Source organism: Pseudorasbora parva, chromosome 15 (genome assembly GCF_024679245.1).
Source record: "Pseudorasbora parva isolate DD20220531a chromosome 15, ASM2467924v1, whole genome shotgun sequence".
NCBI classification, from domain to species: domain Eukaryota; kingdom Metazoa; phylum Chordata; class Actinopteri; order Cypriniformes; family Gobionidae; genus Pseudorasbora; species Pseudorasbora parva.
Window position 1 is genome coordinate 6,832,507 of NC_090186.1, and position 16,288 is coordinate 6,848,794.

The 16,288-nt window shown below is 38.5% G+C and overlaps 2 protein-coding genes and 1 long non-coding RNA gene across 3 annotated transcripts in view; 2 read left to right on the top strand and 1 right to left on the bottom strand.

Moving 5' to 3' along the window:
* The first annotated feature begins 1,355 nt into the window (after positions 1-1,355).
* On the top strand, positions 1,356-3,307 carry LOC137041821 (uncharacterized). Its single transcript, XM_067418494.1, has 5 exons — positions 1,356-1,430; positions 2,110-2,412; positions 2,581-2,898; positions 3,030-3,194; positions 3,297-3,307. The coding sequence occupies exons 1-5, from the start codon at positions 1,382-1,384 to the stop codon at positions 3,305-3,307; spliced, it is 846 nt and encodes a 281-aa protein (XP_067274595.1). The 5' UTR covers positions 1,356-1,381.
* A 78-nt stretch (positions 3,308-3,385) lies between these two features.
* Positions 3,386-4,919, top strand: LOC137041791 (uncharacterized). The gene is made up of 3 exons (XR_010898151.1): positions 3,386-3,429; positions 3,620-3,684; positions 3,766-4,919. It is a non-coding gene; the product is annotated as an uncharacterized lncRNA (long non-coding RNA).
* A 973-nt stretch (positions 4,920-5,892) lies between these two features.
* sh3rf1 (SH3 domain containing ring finger 1) overlaps positions 5,893-16,288 on the bottom strand; it is a 61,527-nt gene continuing 51,131 nt past the window's right edge. The window contains exons 7-12 of the mRNA XM_067416906.1: positions 14,575-14,705; positions 13,846-14,016; positions 12,900-13,183; positions 11,115-11,443; positions 7,899-8,218; positions 5,893-7,809 (exon numbers count right to left, since the gene is read on the bottom strand). Of these exons, the coding sequence (XP_067273007.1) occupies positions 7,641-7,809; positions 7,899-8,218; positions 11,115-11,443; positions 12,900-13,183; positions 13,846-14,016; positions 14,575-14,705 (1,404 nt within the window). The 3' untranslated portion in view covers positions 5,893-7,640. The remainder of the gene's footprint in view (positions 7,810-7,898; positions 8,219-11,114; positions 11,444-12,899; positions 13,184-13,845; positions 14,017-14,574; positions 14,706-16,288) is intronic.

The following is a 16,288-nucleotide window of genomic DNA, read 5'->3' on the forward strand; positions in this document are numbered from 1 at the left end:
TCAGCAGAAATCCCTTTATTTGACATTCAGATTTGACGATACCTCTCTTTGGGCTTCAGTTGCTAGGGTGCTCTAAATGGTTGCTAGGCCATGGCTAGACATTTAGCAGGGTTAAACTAATAGACTGCATGTCTGCCCAAATCAAAAGAGGCAAACTCATGTGTCTGTATGATACTCTGATTTATTTATAGCCCTCTCATCTATTTTTCAATGGCAGTCTAGTGGTTGCTAGGGACCTGTAACTAGTTGCTAGGGTGTGGCTATGAAGCCATTTGGGTCATTACTTATTGGCTGCTTGATAAGAGAAGGTGTGTGTGTGTGCGTGTGTGTGTGGGCTAGTAATCTCTACGTTATGGGGACAAAATGTCCCCACAAAGATGGCAAGATCCGAAATCCGTGTCCTTGTGGGGCCATTTTTTGGTCCCCATGAGGAAAATATCTTATAAATCATACAGGATGAGTTGTTTTGAGAAAGTAAAAATGCAGAATGTTTCCTGTAATGAGTAGGTTTAGGGGCAGGGGCAGTGTAAGGGGATAGAAAATACGGTTTGTACGGTATGAAACCATTACGCCTATGGAGAGTCCCTGTAAACCACATAGACCAACATGTGTGTGTGTGTGTGTGTGTGTGTGTGTGTGTGTGTGTGTGTGTGTGTGTGTGTGTTTCAATATGATGAAAATTCTGAAATTGTTGAGTCTAAAGGATTTATTAGCCCTCGTTTTCATCTGCTATGTGAACATCGTAGGTCTGATGGCTTAAAGATAGCTCAGCTCTCCTCAATGGTCACAAAAGTGAGGCTTTGACATATGCAAATTATAAAACCGTAGTGCAGCTTTGTGTGGGCATGTGTGTGATTGATATGAATAGATGTTAAGGAAGCATCCGAGTGTATTTGTGTGTGTGTGTGTGTGTGTGTGTGTGTGTGTGTGTGTGTGTGTGTGTGTGTGTGTGTGTGTGTGTGTGTGTGTGTGTGTGTGTGTGAGGGCATCTGTGGTTGTGTGTGGGAAATGACCGCTCAAATATAAGAATATTTAAAGATGTGTGATTTTGCAACAGCTACTGATCATGCGCTCTTCTGTTTTATTATGTATTTAGCTTCGGTCAGGCTTTTACACAACAAAACAGAATATGATGAATAAAACCACAAAGCAAACATTTTCATATACCTGAGAAATAATTGTGGTCATCTGTGTGCCTTAGATGAGTGAGCATCTGTCTCGCCGTCAGAGCTTCTCTTCATGTTTCTCTGAAGGTTTGTGGCATGTTTCAGTTCTGATCTCTCCAGCCTCAACACACACTCAGGAAGTTGGGTTTCTGAAAAGTGTTAACAGGAACTAAAGAGTTAAAGAGAGTCGTGCCATTCGTGAGTGAGAACCAGTCATGAGGGACCATTTATATCTTTTCTTCTTTATGATTCATTTTAGTACTGGTAAGTTAAGATATTTATTTATTTTAATTTAGGAGGAATTGGTGTGTGATCAGTGTGAAGTTATTATTATTATTTATTATTATAACATAATAAATCATATTTTAAGAGAATTGTATTTTGTGTTTTTCTCAAATAGGACTGATTCTGTTCACCCCTGCAGAGCGTTGAGTTAATCTGTCAATTAAAGAGACAGTTTGGTTGTTTTATAAATAAGAAAGAAAAAAAATAATCTGATGAGATTTGAGCAACTTTGTCTTTCTATGTTCATTTAAATGAAGGTCCTCACGAAATGTTTTAAAATTGTTAATTTCCATTGCATTAAACTACAAGTTTCTAATAGAAAATCCTTCATTACAGATCAAATTTTGATGTTAAAATGCCATACATAATTTAATTGTTGATACTGGATGAATGGATGAATGGCATTTTAATATCAACTTCATCTCTGATCAAGAAATTTTTAGTTTAAGAGCGTGTAAATGTTGGGATGTATGGCATTTTTAAAGCATCAAATATCAATCTCAGTTAATATCCACTTTCAAAAAACAGAAATATAATTGAGATCTAATAAGCACAATAAAGTCCTGCTCATTGACAGAAACCTGAAGACTGTTCTCAGCTTTTCCTGATTATTATATATTCCAGTAAAGTCATTTGTTATCATCTGTCTTGTTCTCAGGCTGTATTCTTTCAGATGAGGGTCAGGTGACAGTAATGACAGCGTACACCGGTGCTTCAGTGCTGCTGCCCTGCTCCTGTGCTGACCCTCGGTCTACAGCCGTCACATTCATCTGGCAGTTTTACCACAGAGACCAATGGATTAAAGTATTTAAGGATGAGAAGTACCGCGGCAGACGTGAGCTGTTTAATGAAAGTTCTCCAAGAAATCTGTCTCTGCTCATTTCTGGCCTCAGAACGGAAGATCAGGGGGACTATACGTGTACGACTAAACAATACACAACCATTCGGTTAACAGTTAAGGGTAAGTGAATGCTTATTTTTTTAACAAAATAATTTTTCAGAGAATAAAAAAAGATAAAGAACCATTGACAGACTTTTAGTTTATCATCCATTGACCTTTGAGTTTCATTGGTGTGTACTCTAATGCGGGTTATTCAAGGCTTATTAATATTTTGTAATATTCCTTTAGGCTGTAATTTGGCTCAGAACAGAGAGTCAGCGACTGTGACTGGATATTCAGGAGAGTCTGTGGTTCTGCCCTGCTCCTGCTCTGAACTACTGGCTAAACCTGAACAGATACGATGGATGTATTATCTAGAGAACAATTATAAGGAAATTTACCCAAAAGAAGAGATTGAGCACTACAAGAACAAAGTCAAAGTGTTAAATCAGACAACTCCAGGAAATCTCTCTCTACACATATCAGCTCTGACCGCAGCACATGGAGGAGACTATAGGTGTTCTGTCTCATCTGAACAATACTCCAGCTACACACTTCACGTTAAAGGTAGATTTGTTCTGTGTTGATGCCGTTACTTTGATCATCATTCATTTTGATTATGAAGAATTTAAACATTTCAAATGATGAAATGCTGTTTGTATTGTTATATTATCATTGAGTTATTCTCCTCTGAACAGAGAAACCACACATCCAGACAGACGGTTTATCAACACATCAACCTTCACACCAAACACGAGAACTTACACATCAACCTTCACACCAAACACGAGAACTTACAGATCAACCTTCACACCAAACACGAGAGCGTGCATGGCCTCCATCACCTCAACACACACATCAGTGTAAGTCGTTCGCTTTTCTTTATACAACAATTACAATAATGCGTTCTCATCATCTTGTGTTTGTTTTTCATCATTTTGAGCTTTTATGAGCTCATATTGTAGACGATGTTTAGTTTACTGCATTTAAATGCATTCATTTTGTCCTGTCATTTCTGTTTTTCCACAGATGTTTTCATTATGTTGGGGGTAATTCTCTCAGTACCGTTACTAGTTTTCATCTACTGGAGATGCAGAGGTACATGAACACACACAATCACACGTTCTGTACAGATATACTCATGAATGACTTATGACCAGCTAATAGAGCTGTGCTCTCAATACACTATAGAATAAAAGGAACAAACCAACATATTCATATTTAGGCTGATTCTCTGATGTTTAAAATTGACATCAAAACATTCCAGCTAAGATGTTTTATGTTGTAGGAGACAGAAATGTGAAGAAGAAGACCAGTGATGATGAAGAACTCAACAGAAAACAAGACGATCAGGTCAGCACAAACTCTCTGTTGCTCAATAGTTAAAACATGTAATCCTGTCAGTAATCATCCCATCTGTTCATCTCTCTCCAGGATGACTTGTATTCCACTGTAGTCTACGTAAGAACCGCATCTACACCAGCTCACACAAGTTATGCTCTAATCAAAGTCAAGTGCTAAATGTCAAAGAATAGTCAAATTATTGGTGAGTATTTTAGAGAGATCAAAACACCAATGAACATTTTATTACTGAGGGGTTTTGTGTAACCTCCGTTTGGAAAGGAAACAGATTTAGTAGTTGACATATTGAAGGTTTAAATTTCCCATGAAATGATTTTTGATGATCTCATAATTCATCCATCCGTTTAATTTTAATTTATATTACGCTTCATAGTAATTTCTGCAGACAGGAAACACATTCACTATTAACTAGTTGCTTATTAGCATGTGCATTACTAGGATATTGGCTGTTTATTACTCATAAAGCACATATTAATGATTTCATCTGCATTCCCTAAAGTGTCTCGCATATTATCAGCGCTGTGCAAAAGTCTTCAACATATTTTCACCAAAAATGATTTTGAGCGTTATTTGTATCTTTTGCTGTACACTTACAAAAAAAAAAAAGTTGAACGAATTTAAGGAAAACTTTTCCATGATATTGAATTACATTTTTCCAACAAAATCTAATTGGTTTGAAATGATTTGTTGTAATTATCTCGTATGAACTAAAATGTATTTAGTCAAGACTAAAAAAATAAATGATGTGATTCCTACTAGATAGAGTAAGATATGTAGAACTGTGGGAACCGTCAAACTAATTTATTTTATTTCTATAAAAGCTAATTTTCGATGTAACTCTTGTTCAGATGATAAGTGTAACATTTGTAATATACAAATAATGGTCAAGTAAACCCTTCTCATCACTGGCATTAGCAGTTACAACTCGTGAACATTGACTTATTTCACATATAGCCACCTACTGCTCAACATTTCAGCATAACGGTCACCTCAAAAACTGACACAACATAACTTTTAAATGTCAAATATAACATCAGACTTTAACAGGTCTTTCCCTTTACTAAAAAACACATTAAACGCCACTGATTTTCAACATTTACACTCCTGATCCATCCCTATGCAAAGCATGCTGGGAACTAGAAATACACTTCCCAGTTTCAGTGCAGCAGAAATGATTCATGTAGTCCTAACACAAATGGTTGAGGTTAACTTAATAAAATTAAATCTGTAAAATGTTGTGCAAATGGCAATTAAGTAAAAAAAAAAAAAAAAAAAAAAAAAAAAAAAGATTTGTGTTGTTTAAACTTATTTTATGTAAATAAACTGAGCAGCTCGAATCATGTTTTTGAGTGTGTATCAGGAAAATCACATTTTACATTTCCAAACGTTCGTCTGGCCATTAACTGTAATAATCCGGTGAGATTTTTGTGAGTCTGACACCAGTCGTCATGATCTGATCTCACCATCATCGAGTCTTTCTGAGATTACACGAAGAAACAGAAAACTAAAGACAAACGAAATCCAGAAGAACTGAGGCAACGTCTCCACAACGCTTGAAGAAACCTTCCTGCAAACCTACAGTACTGGGAAAAGTGTTGGGCACTTGTGGAAAAATCTCTAAAGTGAGGATGCTTTAAAAAAATGTTTAAATAGATCTTATTTATCAATGAACTTTTAAATCAAATCAATATTTAGTGTGATCAACCTTTCACTTTGAAAACGGCTTTTGTCCTCGGTACACGTGCAGATTTTCAGGTAGATTAGCGGGACGGTTTCTTCCAGCGTTGTGGAGACGCGAGATCAGATCAGATCTGTTGTCTGTTGTACACACAGCAAAAGATACAAATAACTGGCTCAAAACTCTGGTTCTGGGTTTTTTTTGGCAAAAACTAACGTGCCAAAGACTTTTGCACACTAATGTATATAAATATTTGTAATTGTTCAGCTTTATTGTGTGGGCTTCTGGGCATGTGTCCATCACATAAATGTGTCCTAAAGCATCGTTGTGTGAGAGGACGGCTGTGGTCTCGTGGAAAATGACTGCATAAATGTAAGAATCTGCAAAGATGAGCAATAAAAGATTGTCTTCAGAAGAGTTTGTGAATGCACACTCAGTCTGAAGGGTTTTCAATTATAGCGTCTGTTCATTATTACACAACACTTATGAAGCTCACATATAGATCTCAAACACACTTCACTCGCAACAATATTCCAAAACATGTTTTATAAAAGTTATTACTTTATTTATACCCCTCACATCTAACACACACTTTAAAGAGTTTAGATGAAATGTTAAGTGAACGTTGTTCTGCTGTGTGACACCATTTCTCGACTCACACTCTTGACTGAAATTAGAGAGTGAAATCTTTTGAATGCGTCGACTGTGAGCGTTTGACTCAGCAGTGAAATGCTCCTGGTTTCTTCTAGAGAGGGCTCAGTAATGTAGCAGAAGGACATCAGGCAGTCCATGAGAATAATGATTCAAATTAAACCTTTAAACAGGCGTCTGGTGAACTTCACTAACACAACGACTGAAGGCCGTCTCGATCGTTGTAAAGGCATCAAGACTAACAGATGAGAGCAATCTAAAAAATAAACCAATGATTTAAGGGGCATAAATCATCTATCAATACCAACAAAACAAAATCTAACAAAGATCAATTTTGTGCTTTCAAAATAATAATAATAATAAAATTTGTATCTACTGTATAAAGCATAGAAATACACAAACACCATCTTCAAGTATACAGAACATGAAATATCACAAAAAATACTAAAGTACAGCAGACAACATCACAGACCCGACTTAAAGAGAAGCAAAAACCAAAGTTTGTGAATTTGGAGTTAGACACTGTTTTTAAATGACATCTGAACTCGCTCATGTTGAAATCAAGCCGTTTGTAATGTAATGTAGAGGATACGGTCAACGGCAGAACTGAAATAATCAATGAAGATGATTTTCGGGAGCTCAAACGGGTCAGTTGTGTATCCGTGTATGGGTCGGTACATCATTCTGAAGGAAACTAAACAGCGAACAAACACATAATGGCATTATCACTGTAAGATAACGGCTGATTGTTTCTGTTTTGTTCAACGACTTCTCTATTATTCAAAACCAATTAGACCATAATGCTATTGCAAAGAGTTATTAGTAATTGATTAAAATGTCTGAATGTAATCTTGTTCTTTAAAAAACAATATGCTATCCTTCATTCCCTCACTCAGTGTAGCTACAGCAAACCTTTACAAATGCATCATATGGTATTATCACTTTTACACACACCACGACCAATCTGAACGCGAGACTACAGGCTTGCCCTGTCCTCACTCCTCATCATGACTCATAGAGCTGAAGCAAATACGGATGGTCAAACCAACCTTTCGGAGTTCTTCATCTGCTATTGGTTTGTTTTATTTCATCAGTGACATTATTCAGGCTCTACAGGCATTTGCCCAATCGGCTCACATAACAAACCTTCCCTCAAAAACTCGGTTCCTACAAAACAAAAATAAGTTAAATGTTTTTCAGATGAAATGTTCATATTGTTCTTGTCATGACTCAGATCAGCTTTGCTTTGCTTATATACAGTAAAGTGAGACAGTACAAGGCACACATTAAACGTCTTTGAAATGTTACAGATGCATAAATTAACGACTTCATCTACTGTGCTAAAATAGGGTTCCTAGTGCCAACGGCTAAAACTCTCTCGCTTCTGTGTGTTTCAAGAGAAGTATTTGATCTAATGCTGAACCACTAGGACCGGTCGAGGTGGTTTCGAGATTTTCGTAAGACTCAAATCAATGCAACTGATGAGCCTCATAGTTCGCAGACTCCAGCAGTTGGATCGCAGTCACAAGCAGCGCAGTCCTTCTATTAAGTTCAGCGTTGTATTTTCAGAGATGGAGAATTTGATATCTAATAACTAAGTTCTTTGACACTGTTTGCGTTAGATACTGTCAACAAAGCTGCCAGGAAACAGCCCGGTTCGACCATTTCTCTGTAGTGTTCCTTTAAACCAGCCGTCCTCTCGTTTTCTGTGCACAAATACAATATCGCCCTCCTTGAGTTCCAGCTCTGCTTCGCTCTGGGGAGGGTAAGATACCACCACGCGGTACCTGGAGGAGTAAAATACGACATTTAGAGCTTTAGCAATGTTTCTTCTTAAGCATGAAGTGTGAATGTTGACTCCAGTGTGTTATTGTACCTTTCGCACACGATTGGTCGTCCGTCGTGCTGCATGGAGAGGAGGGAGGAGCACGGCTGTCGTGGAGGCGGGGCGATCGGGGCAGTGTTGTCCTGGGAGTTTGATGGAGATGAGGACACGGAGAGCTCCGAATCCATCGGACGACCGTTGTGTCCTATCGCCACTGATGCTGAGCTGGGCGGAGCCATTTCAGGTCCAGTGGCCCCCTGGGGCATCTCCATGGCAACAGACTGCTCCGCTTCCAGTGTAGGGGAGGATGGGGGAGATGGGCGGAGCTTCTTTTTATTAGACAGCAGTTTCAGCAGGCCTTTCTTCTCTCTCTGAAATGACACATTGGAGTCACAAAGAGGTTGACTGCAAACAGCCTTTCATGCAAACATGTAATTCTTTGAAAATTATCAGCTGTCAATGAAAGTGTCATCAACGGAAATCAAATGACACATATGAAATGATTCCATCTAAGTTGCGGAGATGCCTGACTAAGAACCTGGAAGAAATATCGCAATTTTGCAAAAACTATTTGAATAAAACAGCATTTCTATCCCATAAATAAAAAAATAATTTATGGAAATCTTAGCACAAAATAGAAATGAAAATGGACGTTGCATCCACTTTGGCTTATTTATTAAATGTAACAAAATATTTGTGTGCAGACCAAACACTCCTGACAAACTTCTGGAAGGTAACAGTGGCCAATTATATTTTGTGAAAATTACTTGACTTTTTTTAAGGATGGTCTTAAAGGGATAGTTCACAAAAAACTGAGAATTATCCCATGATTTACTCACACTTAAGCCATCCTAGGTGTATATGATTTTTCCTTTCAGACAAATACAATTGAAGGTATATTAAAAAAATATTCCTGGCTTTTCCAAGCTTTATAATGGTAGTCCTCCACACGGCTCCGGAGGGTTAATAAAGGCCTTCTGAAGTAAAGTGATGTGTTTGTAAGAAAAATATCCATATTTAAAACTTTATAAACTCGAAATAAACAGCTTCCGACAGACGACCATACACATCGATTTACGGTGAAAGAGTAACTCCTGACCTGACTCATGATGCATTGTCGAATGTGGAAACGCAGACGATAGAGCAAAACAAAACACGAATGGTCATGAATTATAAGTCTACAACAAGAATTTTAAAAGGAAATGTCGGAGGATTTTGATATGAGAAGAGGAGCTTGAGTTTGTTGTCCAGCTCTATTAGTTTGAACCACGAGAGGCGTCAAAGCTTACACTACTCCAACATCCTCCGTCATACACCGCGTCAGGGGTCACTCTTTTGGCACAAGTTGACTTGCATAGGCCGTCTGCTGGAAGCTAATTATTTCAGTTTATAAAGTTTTAAATATGGACATTTTTCTTACACAAACCCACCGCTTTATTAACCCCCTGTGGCCTGTTGCACAGAGCTGGTTTTAGTTGTTACCCAGGTAAGTTTGAGATTAGTTTGAGCAAACTCTGGTTTTTCGGGCTCAAGAAGATGGATTGGTTTTTAGCAGTGTTTATCACCATGGTAACTCACACTACACGGCTAACCTGTTCTGGAGCAGGTTTTATTCTGGGTTAGAGATCACAAACCCAAACTGGACCAATCAGCGCAAGTAAAGACAGAATAAAGCCACACCCCCTGTATCTCTCGTTCCAAATTAAAGCAGTTTATAATGTGAAAACGTTAGAAATAAAATTGTGGATCTAATTCTTTAAATTCTCTAAAATCTTTTGGTGCTAATGATTTATTATATTTATATTATATTAATGATAATCACCTTGAATTAATATATGTTCATATAAATACTATATTGATTGACAAGTAGCCAAATAGTAAATATAATACATGCATTCATAATTCTTTTAAACAACGTGTAATCATTTGAGCTCTTTGTGAACCTATAATTATTAGACATATTTCTTTGATTCACGTCATGCATTGATATAGTGAGATATTCTTTAAGCTGCTTCTCAAACTGTCGCTACAGCAGCAGTGTTTATTCCTGCTTTGTAAACACATTAATTTCATGATAATTTTCAAAACGATCTCTCAATCTTCAGAAGAGAAGGGAATCAAATGGACACTGTGATTGGATGTTTGCCGCACATGTCACACTTTCAGGTGCACGCGCTTCCGAGTTTATCGCTAACTCTGGATTAAACCTGAGTTGACAGAGAAAGTTTATACCAAGCTTTGAGAAACAGTTGAACTTGATCTAAACCAGGTTGAATTTATTTGGATTTGTCAACTCTAAACCTACTCTGAAACTCAGAGTTTAACCAACTAGCTTTATGCAACAGGCCTCAGAAGTCGTGTGGAGTACTTTTTTGATGGATGGATGCACTGTTTTTGGACTTCAAAATCAGGACCGCTATTGACTGCCATTATAAAGCTTAGAAGAGCAATGGTCATTTTTAATATATCTCTGATTCATTCATCTGAAAGAAGAAACTCATATACACATAGGATGAGGGCGAGTAATTCATTTGATCAGTTTCATTTTTGGGTGAACTATCCCTTTAAGTCTTTCTCCTGAAAATAAAGAATCCACCTCAAGCTCTTAACATTCACTTTAAGATTTTATTCATTTTGGTGTTGCCATTAAACAATTTGATGTCATATCCCCAAAATTAGCATAAAGATGCATAGTTTGTGTCAGAGAGCAAGTGTGTTTTGACACACAGCATAGTTGTGCTTGTTCGGATTCCACCCCATCACTTTTCCTGTTATTTAAAAGACTATTCCTCTAAACGTTCTACTCTACATTTTTATATTTCTTTCCTATCTTTTCCATTTTTCTACATTTGTATATCTTATAATACACCAGCTATTTAAAGCCGAATGAAAAATGTGTTTTGGAAAAAAGAAGAGGTTTATAAAAGTGAACTATAAAGATCTGTGACACTGTACATGTAAGAGTGGTGAGAAATCTCCAGCCAGAACGCTGAGCCAAACAACACTCAGGGTTATCCTCTGGGTTCAAACTGTCTGAATCATTTAAAAAAATGAAGATGTCAGCTCTATACCAGCAGGTTTAACCATCCAGCTGAGGAAATGAGGTGAAAGAGAGAATTTCTAATTGCCAAATGCCCTAATGCGGCACATTAAAATAATAATACAGATGGGGGGCAAGCAAGAACCCATAAAACATAAAGCTGTGGAGGGATTCAGGAGGCCATGATATCTACATTATAAGTAAAAGCTTTAGTTCTATTGTCATACCTTGCAGTCTTTATCCAATCTACAAGCAACACCATGGTTCGAGGCTGAACCCAGAGATTTTGTGCTGCCCTGGTTCACAGGAAGTGCTACCACAGAGACAGGCCTCATGACATCACCGTCCAAAGAAGCAGCACTAACATTCGGAGGGGTCAAGGAGGCGGCCGCACATCCCATAGCCACACCGCCTCTGGCTGAGGAGGATCCCGAGCTGGAGCCCAGGACAGGTGAGGCCTGAAGAACCACAGCTGTGCTAGGAAGGTAGGCCACAGAACTGTGGGATTGGATGGGCGTCACTGCTGCCGTAGGACGATCCTGACTATGACTCACAGCTAGTGGAGAAAATGTGGAATAAATGAAAGATGATTTATAGTTTTAATGACAAATTTGAATGTCGATGATTAAAAAAAAGTTTTTTGTTGTTGAAAAAACATGGCAGGTTTTTAAAAATATACTGTTTGTATTAAAGGAACTGAATGTAAGAAATGTATTTCACTTAATCATAAAATGGCCCTAATATGTCACTAGACATTAAGAAATCATGTTAATTTCAAAAACTGATATCACTGACAACAGTAGTCCGGCCAGGATATTGTCATTTATAAGTTGTTGTTGCAGCCCTCAACTGATGTTGATGTTGACATGTTGTGTTTTGGCCTGAAGCTCCGCCCTCCACCTATCGACCAATCACAGAGTCAGTAGTGATTTCGGCATCCGGGTTGCCAGATCTGCTCTAGTTACCACAGCTGCAGATCTACTAACGTTCCTGTTGCCGATCTGGCAACCTCGAGTCAGGGGGAGGGGGATACATCTGCAGTACCAGTTTTGGCTACAATCTTACATACACTTCCTTTAATGTTGGTTTTATACGATTTTGAAAAATGTTCAAGAAAAGTATCAAAATGGTGAATTTAGTGCATGTGAGTATACACATTAAGTGTTATTTGCTAAAAAATAACATGGTATGCGCATGACATCACTGTCGGCCAGAGTGACTGCGGTTAACCCACTGAGTGACAAAAAGGAGGAGCTGCTGCATTGGTTGTCAGTGTGAATGCCGCGAAAAACACACCAAACACATCTAAAATGGGAAAGAGCTTTGAGATGCAAATAGACTTGAAAAGAAATCTGATACTGATCTGGTATATTTTTACAGACTGCCGAAAGCTACAGAAAAGAAGCATCACTGCATCTCACAGAAACAACAGGACTCCAGGCAGAGAAACGTGGATTTGCAATTATCATTTTGTTTAAATGTTGAATGTTGGGGTAAAATCATACCCTATATATTGCATTGTTATATATTGACAACTGATCAATTAAGTATTTATTATCTTATATGCAATCACCCGGATTAAGACAAACCTATATTGTATTTATATCAAGCGTCAATATAAACAGGCACATTTGCTTCATATATTTGCCCGAAATCAGGCTTATTTAAATGTCAGGAAACACAAATAAACCTTTAGTTTAAAATGAAAATTGTAAGTTGAATTAGTTTTTCTCTAGTTTTTGCAGTTTCCTCTATTAAATCCAGTCATGGTGCAGCTCTTCTGCCACTCAGTCCAGCGGAGGGGGGCGTGTTCGGGCGGGGAAGTGACTTCAATGCATACCCTCTATAATAAATCCCAAACTACTGATTTCTTTTCAAGAAACCATTTTTAATGAAGCATTTCTCTTCATTATAGTATCAGGAGCACATGGGTTTTTGTACTACGGTAAAAATACAAGTGAGTAGTGTTTATTATTAGGTATATAAAAAAGGGTTTGTGTGTGTATTTTTACCTGTCCTGACCGCACTGCGTGCCTGGTTAACGGTCATCTGTGACGTCACATGCATGAGCACTTTAGGGTGCTGACCAGTGGGCATATGTGCAGCTGTTACTATAGCAGCAGGAAGTGAGCAAGATGGGGTGGGATTTGGGCAGACTGGAAGGGGTTTGCTGGGGTCGACACTCCCAAGGGCGGCTCCAAGAGAAGCAGAGGAGGGGCTAACAATGGTGACGCCTCGTCCAGCCTGGGAGCACAGGGTCAGGGGAACTTTTGGCTGACTGCTCCCAGAAACCGTCCTGCAGTAAGAGAGAGAAGTGTGAGGTTCGAGACCCATATCTTTATGCAGATCTTATCCAGAATCTCTAGAAACATCCAAATATTTACTGAACATTTCATCTAGTTATGTTCCTTTTTACATCATAGGTCTGATAAGGAAAAACACCATTTAATAGGAGCTGATATAGAAAAAAAATGGCTTGACTACAAGTAGATATATTGAAGACCTCTGTACATTGAATGTTAATGGCTCATCATGCTGACTGTGTTCAGCTGATGTGTTTTCATATAATAAATGCTGTCTGTAATTCTCATGCCTGCCACAAGAGAGTGCTGGGTTTAAAGTAATGTCCCAGGCGAAAGATAGCATTTGTTGAAAAATGTCAAAAAACATTTTATATGTCCCACATTTAATTTTCTTTATAACATTTTTTCAATTGGTAATTAACATTATTATTATTGATGAATTCTGTCCAAAAAAAAACTTTTATTGAACCTGGAACATTCCTTTAACAATGCCATGTGTTAATGTGACCAGCTCAGCTTTATCTGCAAGTGGTGTGCGTGTGTGCCAGAAGGATATAAACCGCTGGAAAGCCAGAGGACAATCTTATCTTTCTTTAGCTTACATGAGTATGTACGAGTATGAGTGATAACATGTATAAGTGTGTGTGTACCATACCTGTTGACAGGACTCATGTAGTTACCAGGAAACACTCCAATCTTGCCAGTGTGCATGGATGTTCCTTTAAACCAGCCGTCCTGACAGCGCTCCAGCACCAGAAACATCTCTCCTTTCCTCAACTCCAACTCATCCTCCTTACGGGGCGTGTATGGAAACATTGCCACATACCTGAACAACAACACATACCTTTTTTAATTTATTTTTAATTATAGTTTCTTTTATTTAAAATAGTTTTTATAAAATGAATACTTTAGAGTTCATTTGCCTTACATGCAGTACCGCTGATCAAACAGGGGTTGGCGCTGTATCCACATGACTATCATACATCACAATCTACTCCCTACTCTTAACTTAACCACCAAAAACACATGAAGTCTTGAAAAACTGCCTTGGAAATGGGAATGTAATGAATAACAGGCATAAACATACTGCACTCAGGGCTCTACGGGCAGATCCAAAATAAATCAGGTGTGCTGTGCTTAAATGATATGAAGACAAAAGGCGAGGGATCGGGGCTCAGGTTAAGTCTCCAGAGACAAACCTCTGCTCCCCTTAGAGATGACCTTTGACCCCTCGCCTGTGTGTTCAGTCACGCTCAGCTGGCATTGGGTAACGGCAGAGAGGTGAGTTAGAGTTGAAAGTACTCTCTTGTACTCCCTTCCAGTAGTTTGCCACTCTACATTAAATTCAAGTTGCATATTTAAAGTGTGTGGATGTTCAACTCACACTGTAGGTCTCTGACGGCCACTCTGGTCACCTGCAGCCGGTGACGGCCTTTGACCAGCATTCAAAGCTGCAGCGCCCACAGCTGAGGACCGAGACTGAGGAGGAGGAGGAGGTGGAGGAGGAAGAGCATCCTGAAATAATCAAACACACATGTTAATATCACAACGCCTACACAATTATGTATTCTTAAGTTATTCGTTAGTTCACCCAAAAAAGAAAATTCTGTCATTAATTACTTACCATAATGTCGTTGGACTCCCGTAAGACCTCCGTTTATCTTCAGAACACAGATGAAGATATTTTTATTGAAATCCGATGGCTCAGAAAGGCCTTCATTGACACCAATGTCATTTCCTCTCTCAAGACCCATAAAGGCACTAAAGACGTCGTTACAAAGCCCATCTCACTACAGTGGCTCTACAATCACTTAAAGAAGCGACAAGAATAGTTTTTCGTGCAAAAAATAAAAAACGAAATAATGACTTGTATAGTCATGGGCCGATTTCAAAACAAAGTTTCGAACGGTTATGAATCAGTGAATCAATTTATCATTCGGATCACCAATGTCACGTTTTCAGCATTTTGACACGCGATCCGAATCATAAATTGATGTGCTGATTCATAATGGTTCGAAGCTCTGTTTTGAAATCGGCCCATCACTATACAAGTCGTTATTTGTTTTGTTTTTTGCACACAAAAACTATTCTCGTGTCTTCATAAAGTGATTGTAGAGCCGCTGTAGTAAGATGGGCTTTGTAACGACGTCTTTAGTGCCTTTATGGGTCTTGAGAGAGGAAATGACATTGGTGTCAATGAAGGCCTTTCTGAGCCATCAGAGTTCAACAAAAATATCTTCATTTGTGTTCTGAAGATGAACGGAGGTCTTACGGGTGTCGAACTACATTATGCTAAGTAATTATTGACAGAATTTTCATTTTTGGGTGAACTAACCCTTTTAGAAACAATGCATTTAAAGCATATCAGTTCTTGTTTTGAGCTACTTTAAATTCTCATTTCAGCCCATATTCATTGTTATTGTGCTTATATATGCACTTTGCTTTCATATACATAACTCAGATGTATGTGAAATCATGCCAGAGAGATCCCTACAAGTTTGGACAATGCCATAAAACCATAATCCCACTGACTTTGACTTTCCAGCTTGTGTGCTGGTTGCTAACAAGCGGGGAGTTTGGCCGCGGCAGGTGTTGTGATTGGTGGATATCCAGCCTGGGCTACATGTCTGGCTGAAGACGGATAAATCGGTTCCATATGGACCAACGCACACATCTGCAAACAGACTTTATGAGCCCAGTGGCACCACTACGAAAACAACTCACACTGTAATGCTCGTTTTGTTGCTTGAAGTCAGTAAGATCAGTTCATTTCAATGTTCTCCTACAAAGCTTTTATCTACTACTGCGCTTGTCTAATTAGTTTTATTAATTCATTTGTCTTATGTTATCATTGCTTAATGTGGATTTCAAGCAATTACAAAACAACCGTCTTGCTCTCTGTGCTTTTAAATCCCGTATGCGAGATAAGAGGCAACTGATGCACACTAAGGCCGCTCTTACAAAAACAATGCATTGAAAACAAAAGGAAACAGTACCCACATAGCACAGCACACACATCAATCTCAGAAAGCTATTAGTGTCCACCCTGAGGCCCACACAACTCCCTGAAACGCTGTGTGTGTTTGTGTTGAGGAAGA

What these genes read in the sequence shown, in the direction of transcription:
- LOC137041821 (XM_067418494.1), top strand. Translation starts at nt 1,382, where the DNA reads ATGAGGGACCATTTATATCTTTTCTTCTTTATGATTCATTTTAGTACT. An exon ending in TATGATTCATTTTAGTACTG is followed by an intron (nt 1,431 to 2,109) that starts GTAAGTTAAGAT and finishes TCTTGTTCTCAG; the next exon opens with GCTGTATTCTTTCAGATGAG. An exon ending in CATTCGGTTAACAGTTAAGG is followed by an intron (nt 2,413 to 2,580) that starts GTAAGTGAATGC and finishes ATATTCCTTTAG; the next exon opens with GCTGTAATTTGGCTCAGAAC.